The 22,681-nt window shown below is 38.1% G+C and overlaps 1 protein-coding gene across 1 annotated transcript in view; it reads right to left on the reverse strand.

Moving 5' to 3' along the window:
- Positions 1 to 9,213: 9,213 nt before the first annotated feature.
- glra3 (glycine receptor, alpha 3) overlaps positions 9,214 to 22,681 on the reverse strand; it is a 68,327-nt gene continuing 54,859 nt past the window's right edge. Inside the window, exons 7-9 of the mRNA XM_053502298.1 lie at positions 17,777 to 17,991; positions 17,062 to 17,211; positions 9,214 to 9,798 (exon numbers count right to left, since the gene is read on the reverse strand). Coding sequence (XP_053358273.1) covers positions 9,517 to 9,798; positions 17,062 to 17,211; positions 17,777 to 17,991 — 647 coding nt within the window. The 3' untranslated portion in view covers positions 9,214 to 9,516. The remainder of the gene's footprint in view (positions 9,799 to 17,061; positions 17,212 to 17,776; positions 17,992 to 22,681) is intronic.

The raw sequence follows: 22,681 nt of genomic DNA on the forward strand, positions 1-22,681 counted from the left end.
TAAATAAATAGAAAAACCAATAAATATAAATAAAAAAAATAAATACTTTTACAAAAAAAATAAAGATTTATTTTTTTAAATCAGCACATCGTTCAAGAATGTTTCTGAAAGTGTCGTTTGTTTGTTCCTCATAATAATGACCTGAAACGGAAAGCAGTTGACAAGAAAGCAAGGCAACGCAAGCAAACAGGAACAGATTCTGCCAACAAAAAAAAAGGAAAATAAAGTCGCACCGAACACTTTTGACCGCAGGATGAAAATGTCATTTAAGTTGCACATAAAAAAAATACTTTATGCAATGCACAAACAAAAAATGTTGATTATGAGTGCATCATATTTATTATATATATATATATATATATATATATATATATATATATATATATATATATATATATATATATATCAAACTGGCAACCCACTGACGTCACCAAACTGTTCCATTCTTTTTTTTCTGTTTTTCAGACTTGTTCTGCAAAAAAAAAAAAATTCAGTAGTTTTTGTTTTCTTTCTTTTTGTCTTTTGTTTAGTGCTCAATTGGGTTAAGGTCTGGGGACTGATTAATCGAATAAAATTGGATTCATTTCTCTGTAAAGTGGCATAGATTTCTGGAATTTGCCCAAGCCATGGCAGAATGCTAATCCCTATAGTTTTGTTTGGTTTTTCTTATTCCTGAATGGTTTGTTTTTCCCAAAGACAGTGCTCTGGTCTTGTACATACCCCATGTAGAGACATGGGACAATATTACTATTATTATGATTATTATTATTATGATTATTATTATTATTATTTGAACTCTTCTCTGTCTTTCGGCTGTTCCCCTTCAGGGGTCGCCACAGCGCATCATCTGCCTCCATCTAACCCTACCCTCTGCATCCTGTTCTCTCACACCAACTAACTTTATGTCCTCTCTCATTACATCCAAAAATCTCCTATTTGGTCTTCCTCTAGACCTCCTGCCTGGCAGTGCCAACCTCAGCATCCTTCTACCGATATATTCATCATCTCTCCTCTGAACATGTCCGAACCACCCCAATCTGGCCTTTCTGACTTTATCTTCAAAACATCTAATTGTCCCTCTGATGAACTTTATTCTTAATCCAATCCATCCTTGTCACTCCCAATGAAAACCTCTAGCATCTTCAGCTCTGCTACCTCTAGCTCTGCCTCCTGTCTTTTCCTCAGTGCCACTGTAGAGCCGTAGAGCATCCCTGGTCTCACCATTGTCCTGTACACCATTCCTTTCATTCTTGCTAACCCCTAAGTAAATTAAAGTCCTGCACCTTCTTTACCTCTGCTTCTATCTCTCTGCCTCTTTACAAAGTCCATCAGCCTCTGTCCTCCTACATTCCTGTCCTGAAGACCAAACCTGCCCATCACATTTTCATCACCTCTGTTCCCTTCCCCAACATGTCCCTTGAAGTCCGCACCAATCACCACTCTCTCACCTCTGGAGATGCTCTGCATCACTTCATTTAACTCACCTCAGAATTTCTCCTTCTCTTACAAATCACATCCTACCTGTGGGGCATAACCACTAACAACATTGAACATCACCCCTTCAATTTCCAGCTTCAGACTCATCACCCTATCTTATGCTCTTTTCGCCTCCAGAACATTCCTAACAAACTCTGCTTTCAGAATATCTCCTACTCCAATTTATGGTAAATCAATTTGAACCCTGATCCCAAGCTTCTAGCCTTGCTACCTTTCCACCTGGTTTCCTGGACACACAGTTTATCTACCCTCCTTCCCTGCATTACGTCTACCAACTCTCTTGCCTTCCCTGTCATAGTCCCATTCAAACATTCAAAGTCCCTACTATCACTCCTAAACTCTTGCCTTTCCTCTTCTCTCTCTGCTTGAAAGACACCTTCCTCCTCTTCTTTTTCGACCAACAGTAGCCCAATTTCCACCGGCACCCTGTAGGTCAACAGCACCAGTGGCGGACGTTGTTAACCTAGGCCGCAATAGATTCAATATGGTGGTGATATATGGGATTCGCATCATTGATTTGGCAAAAGTTTTTATGCCGGATGCCCTTCCTGACACAACCCTCTGCATTTATCCAGACTTGGGACTAGCACAAGAAGACACTGGATTGCGCCCCCCCATGGTTGCATTATTATTATAATTTGAACTACCTTTTTAAAATAAAATCTGCTTTATATTAACCAGTGTAAACAAGATGGTATTATTTAAATATTTATTAAAGCAAAAGTTTGTGAATCAATTAAATCAAAATTTGCTCAAGGTTTTACTATTTATAACTTTTTATTCCAAAAAATCTCTACACTGTTTTGTTCATCCAGTACTTTTATAACTTTTTATTCCTAAAAAGTTCTACACTGCTCTAATTCATCCAGTACTTTGGGTCATTTCAAGGTGTTATGGTTTTACAGTAAAATTTACTTCTTTTACACCTTAATAACATAGGGATAATGTCCTGTGTGTTAGCAGCAGCTGTGTGGTCTAGCTGGAAATTTTGTCGAAAAAATCGACATACTGACATATTGTAAGCATTGACACCTTAAACCTCCAGATTCAGGGTTAATTTCTCCAGATTAATTTCCGCCTTGGGGTCTGTCCTCCCCGTGTTTGATGGGTTTCCTCTGAGTACTCTGAGTTTCCTCCCTCAGTCTAATGACATGCTGGTCTACCGTATTGAAAAAAAAAACATCAGGGCAATCCATGACCAGCTCTGCAAGCATTTAAATGTTATACTGTATGTAGAACCTTACCAGAGTGTGGATGGTTTCATCCAGATCCTGTTTACAAAGCCAAGAATCTTCAACTACACAAAGAACCTTTACTATTCATTTTTTATAACTGTATGTCATATGATAGAAAACTTTACCACATTTCATTTATTAATTTATTTATTTTCTACTTGCTTTGCGCAGAACTTTATTAGATATGAGAAAATTATGTACAGAACATACATAATATTTGAGCTTCCTTTCTCTCTCTCTCTCTCTCTCAACAGAAACACTAGGACAAGTCCAGTTCACATCAGAAAAAATGTAATATACATTAATATCATAACTGGTTCATGCATAACAAGTGTATAAAATAAATCATTTGCATTAGAAATTTACACAAACATCTCATCTCCTTAGCAATGCAATGCAAACCTATCACTGTAAAATGTTTTACTTTTAAAAGTCTATGTTAAATAAAAAGTTCCTTATATGCATTATATTTATGAGGTGTATCAAAATATTATGTGCAAATAGAAATAAAAACTGGATGAGCACATATTTTATAGGGATTTCCATAAATGATATCTGGCGTATCAATTTGTCTGTAAAAGCATATAGTAGTAGTTTATTTCTATTGTATATTTTTAATATATTTTTTTTGTTTTGTTCTTTGTGTTTAATAAATAATTCCTAATAACTTATTAAAAGATTCCAGTACGAGTGACTTCTTTAGTAGCATTATACAATTATGTTGGTTAATAAAATTAACAGAAAACAAACTTGACATTCATAAAATGACACACAACATTATTTATAATCTATGAAGAATAAAATTTTGCCTAAAGTCTAAAAATGTTTTTTGAGGCAGTGTTGGGATTCAAACTTACAACCTTCAGGACACTAATTTTACCTTAAAGGAAAAAAAGTACAGTAATCTATTCAGTTTGTGATCTTCACTCTTGACTTCTTTAACAGTTTCCTACTTTACCCACAATGCTTTTTTTCCCATATTCCAAATTTTTGATCCTGAACAGTACGATCTCCAGATCATACAAGAGGCGTTCAAGTCAACCTGGGACATTTGATTGTGCAGGATAACAGAACAAAGTTATGTGGGTAAAACTCCCATTATTTCTCTATATAATCCCCTGCTACACTAATGCATTTGTCCCAGGGTTTCACTAGTGCTCGGATACCATCAATGTAGAAAGTTTTCTCAGAGCCATGATTGGACTGCCTGCTTCATGTCTGAAATGCTGGCCTCCCAGAAACTCCTTTAATGGCACAAACTGGCAAGAAATGTGGAAATGGCTTGGAGCGAGGTCATGACTGTACGGGGGATGTGAACTCCCTGCCGAGTTCCTGTAATGTGCAAGTGGTGTTGGTGAATGATCGTGTGTACAGTTCTCACAGACAGATGCATCTCTTCCACAAGCTGGCAACAAGTTATTTAACACTTTTCAAAGATCAGGTGTTCCACTCGCTGAATTTTCACGGGAACGACTGCACTGGACTCCGAGCCACCTTAGCCGGGATCGCCATTCACGGATGTACAGTACGGCTTTCTTTTAAAACGGTTGCACTGTTCAAATGTCTTTCTGTGGAGTCTGATACCCCCGTACTGTGCTTGAAGTAAATGTCATTTGGTTTTGCATTTTCATTCACCAGAAATTTCATCACAAGTTCAGGTTTGACTTAAACAACCCTCATAATAAAACCAAGGGAGATTATAAGTAAATTAGTTAATAATAAATAATAATAATAATAATAATAATAAACAGTATAAAAAATTATAATCAAATAATAAAATAGGAAACCTAATCAGAAATATCATAACTAAATAAAAAATGTGAATAAAAACCATTGAGTTCCAGCAGTACCCGTCAAATTAAATTAATAAAAAATGTAAAACAAAATTATTAAACAAAAACAAAAGTGGTGAGTGTGTTTTTTTTTTTTTTTCGTATGTGGTTCTTGAAGACTTTATTAGTGTCCTTTGTCTCTTTGTAATGAATCATAACCAATAAAAATATATCAGATTTATACAATTTTCTACTACAAACCGTCCTGAACCGTCGCAATGTCAACTCCAATGTGTCAAGGACCTGCTGGAAACTTCAACGAAGATCAAACGTGTCCTCATAATCACATTACAGTACAGCTCATATTGTATAATGGAGCTATGATTCAGGAACAATGATTCACTAGTGTGTGGAGCTGCATTACAAAGTGACATGTACAGTAGGGTGGAAGAAATCCTTTTTCCACTAACTATGTAGTGATGAATTGAAACACTGCTCCAGACTGATCACTAAAAGCTGATTTTTCTACTACTGTAGCTGTGCTGCGAAAGTTTAGACAGTTTATAAACGGTTTGGCAGGGTTTGTATTAGAGTCAAAAGTACATCATAATTGTCTTTGTGCTTGTCATGTTATAGATCACTAATTAGCTGAGCAAAATGTTTCATACTCATTAGTTTCTAAGCACTAACACTCAAACCTGATTATTCTTCTTTAACGTTTACTCACTCACTCACCTTCTATACCGCTTTATACTGTATTCAGGGGGCCTGGAGCCTATCCCAAGAGGCTTAGGGCACGAGGCAGGGCACACCCTGGGCAGGGTGCCAATCCATCGCAGGGCACACACATACAGTACGCACACTATGGGCAATTTGGGAACGTCAGAGTACCCACCAAGCATGGGGAGTACATGCAAAGTCCATGCAAACAGAGACGGGAATCGAACCTGGCCGGGAATCGAACCCGGACCCTGGAGGTGCAAGGAGACAGTGCTAACCACTACACCCCCGTGCCGCCCTCTTTAACGTTTAAGAATGCTAAAATCTTTTTCAGCAATGTCATCTCATGACATCAGAGCAATTGCTAACGTCTTACACTAACAGAAAACCAACTAGCACCAGAATTGCTAAACCCATCTCAAATATTTTAGTGTTAAAGTGTTTTATGTCTTTCCAAGTGGAGTTTTGATGGAATGTCTGGGCTGACACTTAAAAAAAATAAAATAATCCTCACCTATTCTACATATGCCAGACACTCAGCTCACATGAATTATCCTTGAAAGAAAAAAAGAATGAAAGAAAGAAAGAAAGAAAATGCATACTTAATTCTTGCTTTAAAAAGTCTTGCTTTAGTGTTTCATTTCACCATGATACTGTAGATTTGTACCTAGCTGCTTTAGTGATTATACAGTGTCCTGTGCTAATTCCTGCACTCTACAATCTGGGCTTCCTCATGAGTCAAGGTTTCTTCCTCAAGTCACTCTGAATCTAAAGTTTCATCTGTCTGTTGTTAAAGGTTGACATTAGTACTGGCAGTGCTGTAGTAAAAACGAGACCCATCTCCTATACATGAACATATGAACCAAATAAATATCATGTACTCCTAAACTCTGTTCCTGCCATTAATCTTAAACACATGGCCAGTATTGGCTATCAGGCACGGCGATTAGCATTGGAGGCTGGCAGTGGTTTACTGAACAGTGCTGCTTTTGTTAAAGGGACAGTTGAAGTAGTGTGGAGGTCTGGTTTTGATTACTGTGAGTACGGAGACACCAGCGAGGATCCAGAGATCCTTTCGATCTGGATTTGAAAAGCTACAAATAAAAATAAAAAACATATATCATTATAGATTTGCTTAAACATTACAATTATATCACTGTTTGTGCCCACCCATATTTCTCATCTTAAACCTCAAGTTCTGGCCACCTCGAGTTCAGAACCACTTCATGATGTACATACAGTACAGTATACAGCAACAATGCTAATAAGCAAGAGTTATTTTTTATGTTATGTTTTTTTTTTTTAAGTCAATTATTAAAATTAACATTAGGTAAAACGATTACATGGGGCGTTCAAGTCAAACTGGGATTGTGCAAAATAACAGAACATGAGTTATGAGAGTAAAAACACTAATGTTAAACTATTTCAGCTTCCAACATCTCGGGGGACCTGCATTCAGTCTTACTTAATACTATTACTATTCCAAATCTTATGTAATAAGATTATTACATAGGCATTTTCTGAAAAATGTTGGATTTTGGTTTTGTAAGGCTACGTTTACATTACAACCCACATTGTTCAATTCTGATCTGTTCAATTGTTCAATTCTGGAGTTGCACGTCATGTAGGTTCACATTCATAATTACTATGAAGAATACTCATGAAGTAAGTCTGTAATTATGTCATCTATAGCTTGCTCATCAGGAAAAAAAAATGATAATTATGGTTAAATTTATTTTCCTTACATATTTCAAATTTAGTTTTATAATGAAAAAAAAAAAATCTGTAAACCTGCTTTGCCAAAACGATCATTGTGAAATGCACTATTTAAATACAGTGGGTCCTCGGCATAGAAACACTCCACCTTAAAAATTTACACCTAAAAAACTTTTGCAAGAAATTTGCCTTGGCATGCAAAGCATTTTCAGCATACAAGTGACTAAACCAAGCCAAACCAAACCAAACATCAGCTAAGTTGCGCATATATCCGGGAGCCATTGAAAACTTGTTTGTGTCAGTGGAAAGCCAAGTGAAGTACCCAAGGATAAGAGTGTTTGCCCAAGACCAGTGTCTCAGTCCTCGAGCCCACTAATTAAGTACCCGAGATCAATCATGCAGTACCAAGACCAGTAATTCAGTAACCACCACCACAGGAGCAATACCTGATACCACTGACGCAGTCCCTGAGACCACTGACACAGTACCCCAGACCACTGATGCAGTCCCAAGACCACCAGTTCAGTACTGTAGCTGAGACCACTGGGGCAGTACCCGAGACCACTGGGACAGTCCCAGAGATCACTGATTCAGTACCTCGGATCACTGATGCAGTCCCCAAGAGCACTGATGCAGTAACTGAGACCATTGACTCAGTGCCCAAGACTTTACGGTTCAGTCCTTGAAACCATTAATTCGGAAACTGAGAGCAGAAATGCAGTTCTCGAGACCACCTAAACAGTGCCAGACCACTGGTGCCCTACCCAAGATCACTGATTCAGTACCTGAGAACAATGACACAGTCCCCGAGACCACTGATTCAATACCTAATACCACTGTTGCAGTACCCGGGACTACGGATTCAGTACCTGAGACCACTGATGCAGTACCTGAGACCACTGATGCAGTCCCCAAGACCACTGATGCAGTCCTTGAGACCATCAGTTCAGTAACTTCAGTAAACTAGTTTTAAAAAGCAAAAAGTTATGTTTATACTGATTTTGTTACTTCATTCATGTTTACTGGTCTTATTGTAAATTTGTATTTTATTTTATTTAGATTTAGTATTTGTAAAGGCAGCTTTGCTTCATTTCATAATGTTACTCATGCCAATGACTTGAAGGTAAACAATCTGTCCAAAAGTAAAGCCCAGGTTCCACTTTCATGATTTCTTTTCTACAATTTATACTCGGACTCAGGTAGGACAAGGGTAGCTCAATGCATTGGCCTATTGATCTGAAGGTCCTAGGTTCAAACCCTACCACCACCAAGACCCAGTTGCTCTGAATAAGGATGTCTACAAGATGCCATAAATGCAAATGGGTAGTTGTATGGTAGGATTGTGCCTTACTGGTTAATATGTAGTGATTCACAGATCTCAAGCCTGGGCTACCTATTTTTGGCTCAGTATGACCTGTAGGTATGCTTTAGGTGGACAATATGCTTCCGTTCCAGTATCCATAACCATTTGTGTTTTGTACCAACCACAGGTTCATGAACAGTGGGATTCATGATTGTAAGTCCAAGCATTTCATAGAATACTATAAGACAGGCCAGGGGTAGCTCAGTGGTTAAGGCATTGGACTACGGTTCAGAAGATCCCAGGTTCAAACCCCACAACCACTAAGTTGCCACTGTTGGGCCCTTGAGCAAGCCAATTAACCCTCAACTGCTCAGATGTGTAATGAGATAAAAAAAAAAAGTTAGTCGCTCTGGATAAGAGCGTCTGCCAAATATGTAAATGTATAAGTATTTAAAACTATTTAAACTAATAGTCCTTATTCATGCCATCACAGACCAAATTGTTGGCTTTTCCATGCCTTTATATAGTGCCACTCTTTATCTAGAGATTTGTTGCTATACAGTAGCTAATGGCATCAGTGTGTTAGAGCCATGGCAAGGCTTCATTTTAAAACTGTAGTGATTCATAGCAAATATTGTGCTATTAGGAAAGTAATTTATCATTAGATGTTCAAAATCGCTGAAGTTTCACTGTTATGTATTTGGAAGCTAAAAATAAAAGCATGCACCTTTCATAAAAATATTCTCTAGATTCTCCTACTCATCAATCAACAGTACTTGAATGAACAATAATTTATACAAATTTCTTTAGGCTTTGATTTAAGGGGACGACTCTGGTTTTTGTAGTAGACAATAACATTATAATCATAGAAAAAGAAAGGTAATCCGTTATTTCCTTGATCTTTTATACAGTAAAACACATGTACATTTTTTCTTTCGGAACTGTTTTGTGTTTGAACACAACGCTGGCAGTTAAAAGCTGTAGGACACAAGAGAGACGACGAGAGCAAAGAGTGAGATCCAGGGAGGTTCGCGGGACTGTGTGTGTATGAGGGGATGTTTGAAGCTGTCTCTTGTCTTGCTCCATGATGTCTCTCAGTTGCATAGTGTGTGCGTCGTAACCATGTGGTCCATGCCACTGTAACACTTCCTGGTCTCCATGATGACAGTAGAGTACACATCATGTATGTACTATATAGTGTATCTCTAATATGTAACGCCATATGTAGCTTCCCGTCAGGCTGAAACTCCGCCCACCCGGTCAGGCTGCGTGTTTAGGGATTGTGGACATCGTGCCGTAAGATTTTGTACAGAACCCAGTAGAAGATGTTGAAGAAAAGGAATGCCAGAGGAAACCCAGCGCGTGATATGGTGTCGATCTTCTTGGCGCGGTCGACGAAGATCTTCCTCATCTCCTCCGGACTCTTGTTAGTGACATTAGTGCTTGTCTGGGCCTGGAGTGAGTTAGCGCCCATGTTATTGGTGGATTTGGCGATCGGGGCATCTTTTGCTGCGTTAGGGACATAGCTGTGACGACTTTCACGTGCCTCATCCTCCTGAAAAACACACAGTGAGTGAGTGAGTGAAATAGAGAAAGAGAGAGAGAGAGAGAAAGAGAGAGATAAAAGCCACAGATTATGAGGAATAGAAATAGTTACACAGACAGAAAGGGAAGCATAGATAGATGGACAGACAAACAAAAAGAGAAGTGAGAGAATAAAAGAAAAGGTAAGCGATGCACAGGGATCGAGAGAAATAAAGAGACATAGGCAGACAGAGAGAGACGGTGGTTAAACCGTTAAAACTTTTAAACACTATAACATCATGAGCTTTTTGAAAACCATTAAGGGCCTCACTTTGAACTTTGACCTTCGGCAATGAGCTCATCTTAAGTGATCCCCATTAATTCTGACTCCCAACTTGTTTTCTCACATTTTGCTAAGATTGGAAACAGTGAAGCTGTCAAAAGTCATTCATCTTCTAGACTAATGTGCTTTGGATGAATCTTGTGGAAAATAACAATGAGATGTTTATTCACAAAGCTCTGTGGTGCAAATATGTGTATGGAAATTATTCAGCAAGAAGATCGAATCAAACCAGAGCATTGTTGGCAGTGAAAAAGAGGTATTCGTCCTCCCATCATAAACACAGTGCTACATACTTGGAGTAAACAGGGTTGTATCCCAAGGAAATATAATAAGCTTTTTTGCACATTAAGGCTTTAGACATACACACTAATCACACCAACTTTATTTCCACAAGACTGGGGTGTCCAGTGAAGGGGGGTTGACATTTTTGAATTTTTTTTTTATTTATAGTCAGACATCCTTGTGTTATCTGTCTATCTACTGAATCACCTTATATTTCTACCCATTCTTCCATCCATCATTCATATCACTTATCCTATGTACTGTATAGTCGAGGGCTGCACAGAGCCTATTCCAGGGAACATAGAGCACAAGGCGGTATAATACCAATTAGATGGTGACGGCCAACTTATGACAAGGCACAAACACACACACACTTACATACCGAATACACTACAGCCATATTAGAAACACCAATCACGCTACAATTTATGACTTTGGACTGTGGGAGGAAACTGGAGTACCCAGAGAGAGCCCACCAAGCTCAAGGAGAACCTGTATTCATACAGTATATGGGTTATGCTGCAAAATTAAATGAATCCATTGTGACATTCTTCCATATTTACCATCCAAAAACAAGTCTCTGAGTAAGTATGTGCTATAAATCATATGATAAATTAGTGAAGTGGGATTGGACAGTGATGTGCAACACACGGCCCTAAAAGAGCTCTTTTACACAGCGTGGTCACATGGAATTTTATTTCAGTTTACAGACGACCTATTATACAAAATTTGTTAAAAAGAAACATTCCATTTTAGTGGCTGGAATTTAAACAAACCAATTAGACTTTCCCCTTATGAGCCCTCATATACCTTAGGATGAGCACCTGCCCTGGGTTGTTGCTCAGCTCTACTGTTCTCTGGAAGGGCGTGGCTCAGCAGTGGGTCATTTACATGGACACTGAAATGATGCATTCAGAGGAGGAGTGAAACTAAGGGAGTTTCTGGTGAGTATTTTGGCTTGAGAACACTGCTTCTGTTGAGACTTTCATTCAAATCCAAACCTTGATTTGACAAGTATTCATTTCTCCCCTATGATTGTGCCGGGTTGATAAGACTCCACTGAAGGTCTTTTGGCTGTCTTTACACCTCTACTGTATATCATATATAACTTTATCATGTGTCAAATCACCTGCACAGAACAGGATCACACATTGCAGACCACAGCTAAACCGAGTGACTCTACTTTTGACTAAGCAGCATGATTTTGTTTCTTTGGCACAAGTATTTTCTCATAGCTTTTGCAGCAACACAATCAATGCTGAGAATGTAAGTCATTTCGCGGCAAAAGTTGCTCTCAAAAATGTATTTTTAAGAACGAAAATGTGTCAGAAGCGTCAGTGTTGTTGGGTCTGGTTGGGGCGGTTAGAGGGTTAGATGAAAATGCTAACCCCTAGCAGTGCTTGCTCCAATTGTTCCGGTTGCATTAACTGGAAATATTTTTTTTAGCACAATATCACTAATCCATTTAGCAAAGTGTGTCGTAGTAATTAAAGTAGTAATTTTTTTCTTTTTTTATCTGTAAACAGTCCTAGACTTTTTAACTGAAAGCTCCCACATAACCTTCACAATTGGTATTACTTTCAAAAGCATAAAAATATATATGTATGACCAGGCATTTATCTTACTAATGAATATGTTAATTAGTTTTATTGTCTTGGAACTATTCCCCTTGCTTACCACTGTGAGACAGATGTGCTGGAGATGTGCTGGTTTGCTTGGGGCAAGCCTACAGGCCTTCTTTTTTTTTTTCTTTTGGTTGTTTAATGAATTATTTTTCCCAGAACTACTATTTTTGAGAAATGTGCAGTGGTGGGCAAAGTACACAAAATACAATTTCTCTAAATACAGTATCCTCCATCCAAGGCGACACACTTCTCCAAATGATAGATGAGCTGGTGGAGACCGTCTTTGAAGAAGCCTTCCTCTTGGCTCTTGAGGAAAAGTTAGTCGTTATCATTGAAACACCTGCCACAGAATGCTTTCTACAAGTGATGGAGGAGGGTAAAGTCAATGGGGGTGTTTGCTTAGTAGGTGGTTAGTAGTGGAATTTTATACCACCCCAAATCAACCAGTTCGTTATAAATCTCGTTATAAATCTCTTTATAAATCTCTTTCACGTTGTTTTTAATTGCAAGAAACCCATAGCATGCATTTAGATTTTTTCAATCTAGTAGCATCATGCAGAACTATACCACCATTTATTTTATTGATTTTTTTTTTTTTAAGAAATGTCGATGATAATAGTCAGCAGGTGTTTTAAGTACTACACACCAATGTGGTTAGGTAACACAATGCCATGCAGCAATTTACTGTAGTTAAGAAAATAGTACAGCTATTTGTTGTACTACATAGTGGAGACATTAAAAATGTTTTATTTTTTTTTATGTAAAGTAAAAATACATAAATAAAGTACTTAATGACAGTAACAAAGCAAATGCACTTAGTTATCTTCCACCTCTGAAAGGTGCACCATGTGCTTTACTGGCATGCTGTCTGAGATTTCATTTACACACAGACTAAAATTTAACAGTTATGGAAAGAGTCTCCAATGTGTGTATCTAATATATTTTTTTTAAATCTCCAGGACAAAAAAGTTTCTAGTTGCTAGTTAAATGTAACATTAAACATAACTATAAAGCGTAACTATGAAAAAGTATAAACTGTGTAAACTATGAAAAAAACTATGAAAAAGTATTACATGATATGCTGCAAAGAAACGCAGATGTGTTATGGTGTAATTAAATAAAAAAACAGTGACTTTACAGGAGTGTGTTACAGAGACAAGATTAAACTAAAATAAGAGTGTGTGCTTGAATAGGAAGTATGCATAAACCTCTCACCACAGAGCAGTTTTGAAACTGCACATCATGTTTGCTGTCTCAAAACAACATCTAGTTGTGTGTATGAAATTCTTGATAACCATCATGGTTATCATTCTTTTGGTTAACTATTTGTAGAAGAGCTTCCAACTCTCACGCATAAAGTGTGGGAATCACGCAATCAATCACTCACTCTTCTCACACTTTCATGCCAGACTTCCAGTTTTTCACACTTTTGTATTCAAAGCAAAAGCAAAATCACTGAGTTCCAGCCTCTTGCTCATGGATCAGCTCAAAATTTTCAGTTAAATCACTCCATCATTACCAGATACATATGTGTATTGCGGCCTTAGCGCACTGGAATGATGCTCTGCCACAATTTTCTCCAAGTGAAAAGAAACAATATTCAAGTTATCTGGTTAAGTTACGGCATTGGACTGCTGATCGAAAAGTCTCAGGTTCACCACCAAGTTACCAATGTTGGTCCCTTCAGCAAGGCCCTTAACCCTCACATGCTCAGATGTATAATCGGAGAAAACAAGCGCTGTGGATGAGGGTGTCTACTGATGGCATTAATGTAAAATTTAAATTTATGTTTATTTACAGCTGCGTGAAGGCATTAATCAAACACAATACGATGAATAATAATAGGCATAATAGTTATGAAAAAATTAATCTAATAAAATAGATCGACATTAAAATGCATTTACAGACTGAAGTATTAAAAGAGTAAATGAGGTTAGAGACATAATATTATCCAAAGTGGAAAATGCATGTCAATATTTATGAATTTATTTACTTTAATTATACGATAGCATATATCATTAGCACTTTTTATATTCATAAGAACACTCGAAGGCTAATAAACTTGATTGAGAGGAAGAGAGAGAAAAGAGAAAGATTCTCTTTGGAGGGAAATTAATCCAGGTCAGTGGGAATGAGAATAGGAACAGATCAAATTGTGCTTTCTCATAAGTTCTTGGAAGTGAAAAGTTATGGATTTTGGTTTATTTTACAGACCAACTAAAAAAATAGTTTTTTATGTTGAATTTAGAGTTTTTTTTTTTTTTTTTTTTTACAGAAAGGGTAAATTATCATCAACATGTAGGCAGATTTTTTATTTACACTTTATTTACATCACCATACGAATGCCCCGCCTCACAAATTTTCACCTCAAGGACAAAGATTTTGCAAGAAATTTGCCTTGGCATACAAAGCTTTTTAAGCATACAAATGGTTGAGCCATACCGAACTCTGTCTAAGTTGAGCCATTGCATTTTGTGCAAGATTTATTAAAGACATAGCGCCACAGTTCCCAAGAATGTTATCAAGGACGGTAACAAGAAGAAAACGGAGCCGCGTTAACAGGAATCTTAAATTAAGGTTAAGTGTGGTTTATTGGCTATTTATTTATTATTTAACTTCGGTTACGTGTCTTTTCTAAATGTTTTGGTAATATTTTTGTGTGGCTGGAACGAATGATTTAAATTTACATTATTTACAGCATGTTTCACAGTACACATTTTCATCTTAAGAACTCGCCTCGATTAAATCCGTATGCTGAGGTACGGCTGTACTTTTTTTCCATGTTCGATGTCTAGTTCTTACTGATATTAATGTAAGGTATAATGCATCAGATTTGTCAGTACAGTATTAATGAAGCAGGTTTTATTGGGTGGGTTAACAACATATGAATACTAGTTTCAAGTCCAGTAGCTGGAGTCCAGCTTGTAATTTCTTCTGTGTCGAGTAGTGATGATGGCTGATAACTGGAGGGTATGATGGAATCTTTGTTCGAGAAATCATTTCTCTCTCTCTCTCTTTCTCTCTCTCTTCCTCAAACACACACACACACACACACACACACACACACACACACACACACACACAGACAGATCAGTGGTTGAACCACTTTGTTGGCATTTTTAAAAATAATTTTTTTTATTATTATTTTTTATTGTATAGCATTTTTAACATCCATCATTGCTGCAAAGTAGCTTTAAAGAAAATAAATACATAAATAATAAATTAGAAAAAAGATATAAATTATAATTATTATAAATTCATAAGATCTTGATTTTCCTCCTTTAAAAGCATCTGTTTCTGCATGACCCACAGTTCCACTCTCATCCACTGTCCTGCATGACTGCTGCATTGTACATAATGTCACATGCATTTGGTTTTATTCTCTCTTAATCAGGTGTGTTAGCCTATAACTGTTTTTATGAATATAAATAGTGATACACTTTTCTGTTTATGATTAAACTCAATGCAAATATTGTAATTTTTTCGGTCCTATGCGTATAAAATAAATTTTATTTTTCATAGTGGGGGAAATTGGGACTGACTACCCAGTGACAGGAGGAGGAAGAGGGCCCAATGAGACCAGGTATGTACTATACAGGGCCCAGAGATCTGTGCTACGCCCCTGATGCCCTACATGAAGCTGCTGCAGAGCATGCAAATACTCAATCAAATCATCACACCATCACTTTTCTTCTCAACAGATACAGTTGACACCATCTGTAAAAGGTGTGACTGAGATTACGAAGAATCCAGGAATAAACTGCAACACACTAATGTTACATTGTATTTATTTATCGTAAATAGGCCACTTACGGTATACACTTCTGGTTAGATACTAACTGCATTTCATTGGCTCTGTACATAACCTCTGCACAATGACAATAACGAATCTGATCTAAACTAGTCTAATACAAACATAAACTTTTCTATCCTCTTTCGCATTGATTGTAATCGTAAGATAAAATGACAGTAGATCCAAAATCTTGCAGTGAAATAGGTACATACTTTGTACAATTTCCTAATATTTAGCCCCCAATCCAGTGGAAACCAACTTTTTCACACCAATTTTTTTTTTTAATTACAGTTATTATTAAAAATGAAGGTGTTTATGATTGTTGCAGCCGGGAATAATAATATCACTGATTACATTAAAGCTGATTAAATTAATTTAAGCTATTTTTACCTATTTCTACAAACCAGTTACCTTTCAACTACCACTAATAAAATATGTAGTGCAAGAAAAGGTATGCATAGTTTATCAAAAATTCCAGTGTAAATAAAGTGATTTAAGGCACATTGACATGCTTAGTGTAATGAAAGTACTTCTGCTTTAAGTTATTTACATTTTTTTTTTTTTTTTGCAATTTACGGTCATCTTAACACACATTACACTGGCGACTATTAGCATGTTAGATACACTAGTTTCATATCTCCTGTATCTCCTGGACAATTGACTACATTAGAGCTAAGTGGAACTGGGCATCCATTCCCCCAACTCCCTCCCCCCCCCCCCCCCCCCCCCCCCCTCCCTCAAGTATTTTAATCATTTTCCATTTAAAAGAGCAAATATGTGTACATGTATAGCTGAATGCAGCAGGAGTGACTCCCTGTGGCCTGGTACTGAGATTAGCTCTGTACATCAGATTTCATCAACTGCTATTACAGATCATGGCCACTAGGAGGCAGTGAAGCATGGGCAGTTTACCAAGCAATAATAAAGTGTAGTGTGTGTAGGTGTGTGTGCATATCTGCTAAGGGGAACTTACTTATTCAAAGCATTTACCCTCTCATTCCTTCTGATCCATTCATTCATAATCCAACCGTCCATTTATTCATCCACATTTAATGTATAATACATTCGTCCATCTATTGTCCATCCAAGCCAACCAACCTTCTACCTCTTTATTTATAATCCATCCATCCATCCATCCATCCTCCTTTATTTCTAACCCATCCATCCATCACTGTACACCCTCAAAACACCTTCAGAGATAATTGTCAGTTTCGTGTTCGTCAGCGTTCTCTCCATCACCTGCTTTCTCACCTTTCTTGACTTCTTTCTTCTCCTATGGAACCGCAGCAGCTCCTTGTGCTGCCTCGAGACAAAGTTCACTGCTGCGTACTCCAGCAGAGCCGAGAACACAAAGAGCAAACACACAGCCATCCAGATATCTATGGCCTTCACATAGGAGACCTGAATCACACACACACACACACACACACACACACACACACACACACACGCATACGCATACGCACACACACACACACACATACACCACATGGTCACTGCACTGAGATATTATATAACAACCACATTTATTTACAGAAAAAAAATAATAAAACCTTCAATATTTTGTTTATTGTTGTTTATTATTTCTTATATAAATATTGGGCAAATTTTACTAAGTTTAATTGCTAAGGTGCCATGTTTTGCAGTGTACTAAAAAGTTATGCAAAAAAGTTTTCTAATGAGTTCATGTAGATTTGCTAGAGTGTAAACTCTGAGTTATTAGAAAGTTCTAAGTTATTAGAGAGAAGGTACGAGAAATAACTCAATTCAATTTCATTTCATTTCATTAGTATTTTAACATTAATTAACAGTAAATGATAGAGAGTTATGAGAAAGCTACTAGAGAACTACTAAAGATTAAGAGAATTACTACGGTTACTGTATATGTGAGAGTTATTATAGAGTTTATCAAGAGTGTTTAAAGAGTTATTAGAGAGTTATTAGAGCGTTCCAGATGTAATCTGACCTTAGGCAGCGAGGTCCTCGACCCGGAGCTCTGTGTGGTCATGGTGAGCACCGTAGTGATTCCCAGGGCCACACGAGCAGGAGCAGCATCCATGTTGATCCAAAAGGACACCCAGGAGAGGATGACGATGAGCAGACTGGGGATGTACATCTGGATCAGGTAATAACCCATCTGCCTCTCCAGGTGAAAACGCACCTCTATGCACGTGAACTTCCCTGCAGGGGATGGAATAAAGAAAGTTTTAATTTCCTCATGACCATCAGAGGACATTTTTTATGTTTCTTTATATTGAGCTGTGGTAACTTAGTGGCATTGGATTATTGATCCAAAAGGCATTGGATTATTGATCAGAAGGTCATAAGTTTAAACCCCAGCACCACTAAACTGTAAGTGTTGACCAAATCTTCATCATGTCGAGACATGGTTACTATAAATGTGATTTAAGAAAGTGTCAAAATTAAGTGCATTTATAAAAAAAATTATAAATAAATAAAAAATAATCAAAGAAACAAAAAAATACTTTTGGACCAATCAGAAACAATGCTGTTTCTGCAAGTGCTCTTGTCGGGTTTTTGTGAAACATCAATGTGTGTGTGTGTGTGTGTGTGTGTGTGTGTGTGTGTGTGTGTGACACAGAGAGAGAGAAAGAGCGAGATCACTGTTACCTAGAAAATTGAATTTTGATTTTGTCAACAGACTGTTTGTGTGTGTGTGTGTGTGTGTGTGTGTGCGTGCGTGCGTATTTCAGGTCAGACAAGCCTCGAAGAAATCCTCAAAGAAATGAATAAAAAGGCTCAGAAGTGAAGAATACAAAGCCAGCAGTGTATAGCAGTGTGTAGCAGTGTATAGCAGTGTGTGGCAGTGTGTAGCAGTGTATAGCAGTGTGTGGCAGTGTATAGCAGTGTGTAGCAGTGTATAGCAGTGTGTGGCAGTGTGTAGCAGTGTGTGGCAGTGTGTAGCAGTGTGTGGCAGTGTATAGCAGTGTGTAGCAGTGTATAGCAGTGTGTGGCAGTGTGTAGCAGTGTGTGGCAGTGTGTAGCAGTGTGTGGCAGTGTGTAGCAGTGTGTGGCAGTGTATAGCAGTGTGTAGCAGTGTGTAGCAGTGTATAGCAGTGTGTAGCAGTGTATAGCAGTGTGTGGCAGTGTATAGCAGTGTGTGGCAGTGTATAGCAGTGTGTGGCAGTGTGTAGCAGTGTGTGGCAGTGTGTAGCAGTGTGTGGCAGTGTGTAGCAGTGTGTAGCAGTGTATAGCAGTGTGTGGCAGTGTGTAGCAGTGTGTGGCAGTGTGTAGCAGTGTATAGCAGTGTGTGGCAGTGTATAGCAGTGTGTAGCAGTGTATAGCAGTGTGTGGCAGTGTGTAGCAGTGTGTAGCAGTGTGTAGCAGTGTGTGGCAGTGTGTAGCAGTGTGTAGCAGTGTGTAGCAGTGTGTGGCAGTGTATAGCAGTGTGTAGCAGTGTGTGGCAGTGTGTAGCAGTGTGTGGCAGTGTGTAGCAGTGTATAGCAGTGTGTGGCAGTGTGTAGCAGTGTGTAGCAGTGTGTAGCAGTGTGTGGCAGTGTGTAGCAGTGTGTAGCAGTGTGTGGCAGTGTATAGCAGTGTGTAGCAGTGTGTGGCAGTGTATAGCAGTGTGTGGCAGTGTATAGCAGTGTGTAGCAGTGTATAGCAGTGTGTGGCAGTGTGTAGCAGTGTGTGGCAGTGTATAGCAGTGTGTAGCAGTGTATAGCAGTGTGTGGCAGTGTGTAGCAGTGTGTAGCAGTGTATAGCAGTGTGTAGCGGTGTATAGCAGTGTGTGGCAGTGTGTAGCAGTGTGTAGCAGTGTGTAGCAGTGTGTGGCTGAGCACACTTCACCGCATTGCTCTGGCCTTGATGTGGCTCACTTTAATGAAAACGGCTTTCGCTCAGAAGCAAGAACATCCACATGGAAACTTTTTACTCCATGAGACAGGTTGGGACTAATTACGGAACATGACATTTAATAATAACACGGTATAGCTTATTAACTATGAAAAAGGAAAAAGGTCAACCCTCCAAAATACCCAGAAATCCTGACAAGGTCCATTTCACAGCTTCTGTGTTTGTATTATTTGCTCATAAATGAATAAATTCTAGCCAGACTTGATTGGCTGGGATTTCCTGACATCTTTTTTAACACTGTTGTTTCAGTACTGGTTTAAAATTAATGAGCGTAAAAAAAATAAATAAAAAAAAAATCATAAAAAGACCAGACACTATTAGCTTATGCAGCCTTCATTAATCCTAATGAACTCTGCTAACAATTTCTGCTTTACACATTCTCTAAGGAGGAGCAATCATGGTGTCGGAAAAAGTATTGCAAAATTTATCACCCGTAGTCTGGATTTCTGTTTGGGGCATTGGTGGGCTTAGTGGTACAACACTTCACTGCCTTGTGGGAAGCTCGGGTTCAGTTCCCATCCCAGGCACCAGACCTATCCACTGGTGCGTCAAATCAATGCACTTTTAGTGCTGGTCCCTAGCCTGGATATCATGGGAACCTTATATCAAAAAGGGCATTCAGTGTGAAGCATCTGCCAAAAAAAAGTATTTCTGCTGTGGTAACCCTGCATAGGGAAAGAAAGTAGGACAGTCTAGACTCATCAGGTTTTAACATGCCTCAGATTCTCCTTACTATATAACATTTTTGTGACAAGAATTGTACGGCACCATAGACACAATAATTAAAAGTTTAGTAACTTATATTTAGAAGAGAAAAAAAATTAGAAGGAACTCAAACACAAAATAAACTCTTTACAGAGCAGTTCAAAGGCTACAATGCTTACAGTTAAAATGTTCCAATTCTATTTAAAACTGTTACATTCAAAAGTTTTTTTTTTGTTTTTTTTTTACAGTTTAAAGCACTCAAAACTCATTGTGTGGTTCGTCTTTATGCGTCTCGTGTCTGCATGGTGTTGCTAAGGTATGTTTTGTGGTTGCAAGGTTGTTGCTATGGTATCTCAGGTGCTTTTAAAGTTGTTGCCTCAAATGGTAGTTACATTGCTGCTATGGTATCACAGGCAATGTTGGGTGTAACACGTTACAAAGTAATGAGTAAGAGCACTTGGATTACTTTTTTGATGTAACAAACTTTTTGATGCACATGTAAGGTCCACTATTTAAGTACTCAGTTATTTAGTTATTAAAAAAAAAAAAAAAAAGGTAATCCGTTATTCAGGAAATTTATGTAATCCGTAGGCTAGACAGCAGTCATTCCCAAACCTAATCACAGCGCCAAAACTCGCAGTGAATCATGATGAACCATCATTACGACCATCGCGTGAAACCGCGTAGGTGAAATAAGGGTGGTAGAAGTTAACAGATTATGGGCCAAACTTGGCTGAGTGATGATGGTAGAATAATTATAAAGGTCTTGACTAAAACAACATGCATGAGGAATCACAAAGGAGTTTTCATTTTCTACAATGGAAAAGTACTCAAACTAGTTACTTTTATCAGAAACTAACGCTGTAATGTAACTGATTACTTTTTAAAGACTCACTCTCACTCTGACTTATCTTCTATACTGCTTTATCCTGTATTCAGGGTCGCGGGGGCCTGAAGCCTATCCCGGGAGGCTTAGGGCACGAGGCAGGTACACCCTGGACAGGGTTCCAATCCATCGCAGGGCACACACACATACACTCACTCACACACTCATTCACACACTACGGGCAATTTGGGAATGCCAATCAACTTAACTTACATGTTTCTGGACTGACTGGAGGAAACCGGAGTACCCAGAGGAAACACACCGAGCACAGGGAGAACATGCACACAGAGACGGGAATTGAGTCTGGCCGGGAATCGAACCCGGACCCTGGAGGTGCAAGGCGATGGTGCTAACCTCTACACCAAGGTGCTGCCATAATGTAATGTTGTTAGTTACTTTAAAAAGTAACGTCCCCCAACACTGATCACAGATGGTTGCAAGGATCTTGGTACAGTACAGTATGTTATCTCAGGTGGATTGTCAGGTGGTTGCAAGGGTATTGTTTTTGCAACACAGCTGGTTGCAAAGTTGTTGCTATGCCACCTCAGGTGGCTCCAATGCTGTTGCTGTGGTATCTCAGGCAATTACAAGGTTGCCACTATGATACCCCAGGTGGTTGCCAGGCTGTTGCTATTGATCTCAGGTGATTGCAAGGTTGTTGCCGTGGTATCTCACATGGTCGCTTGGCTGCTGCTACATGCCTACATTATGTTTCATTTACAAGAAACCAAACACCCAAGACTGTGCAAGTTTAATTAAAAAATTTTTTATTGTTTTTTTATGGCTCAAGCCGCTCCATATAGACCTCACACTTTTCAGACTTTAATCTTCTATCTATTTAAAAAGTTATAGATAATAGCTGTACAGATAATTGAGGGTGTAAATCTGAGACTTGAATGTTTTCACACTGCCAAGGTTACATTTTGCTTCTCTGGAAAAACTTTGACCTCTGAGCAGGAAGTGGTCACTTCAACCCATCACATAGATATTTCACTTCTCCAAGGACTACTAGGACGCAGTGCAGGAAGGGGAAAAATAAACATTCATTGGTCTTGTAGTCTTCTTGGGTCTCGTATGCTTGCTAAAACACTAGGGTTGTTTAAATTACTGTAAGTACTAATATAAATTTTACATACTTTAGAAAGCTTTTTTTTAAAGCATGCTGCTAATATAGTCTTACTCTGTTCTGAGCAACTAAGCTACTAATACTAATACTAATACTACTACTTCTAATAATAATAATAATAATAATAATAATATTAATAAAGCATAAAGGATCAATTCCAAATACTTTATTATTATTATTATTATTATTATTATTATACCCTCAATTATCTGTGTTGAAATGTCAGAGAGCAATGTAAAAATGCTTTTATTTTGCATTCCTTTCTAACTGAGTACAAA

Source organism: Clarias gariepinus, chromosome 8 (genome assembly GCF_024256425.1).
Source record: "Clarias gariepinus isolate MV-2021 ecotype Netherlands chromosome 8, CGAR_prim_01v2, whole genome shotgun sequence".
NCBI classification, from domain to species: domain Eukaryota; kingdom Metazoa; phylum Chordata; class Actinopteri; order Siluriformes; family Clariidae; genus Clarias; species Clarias gariepinus.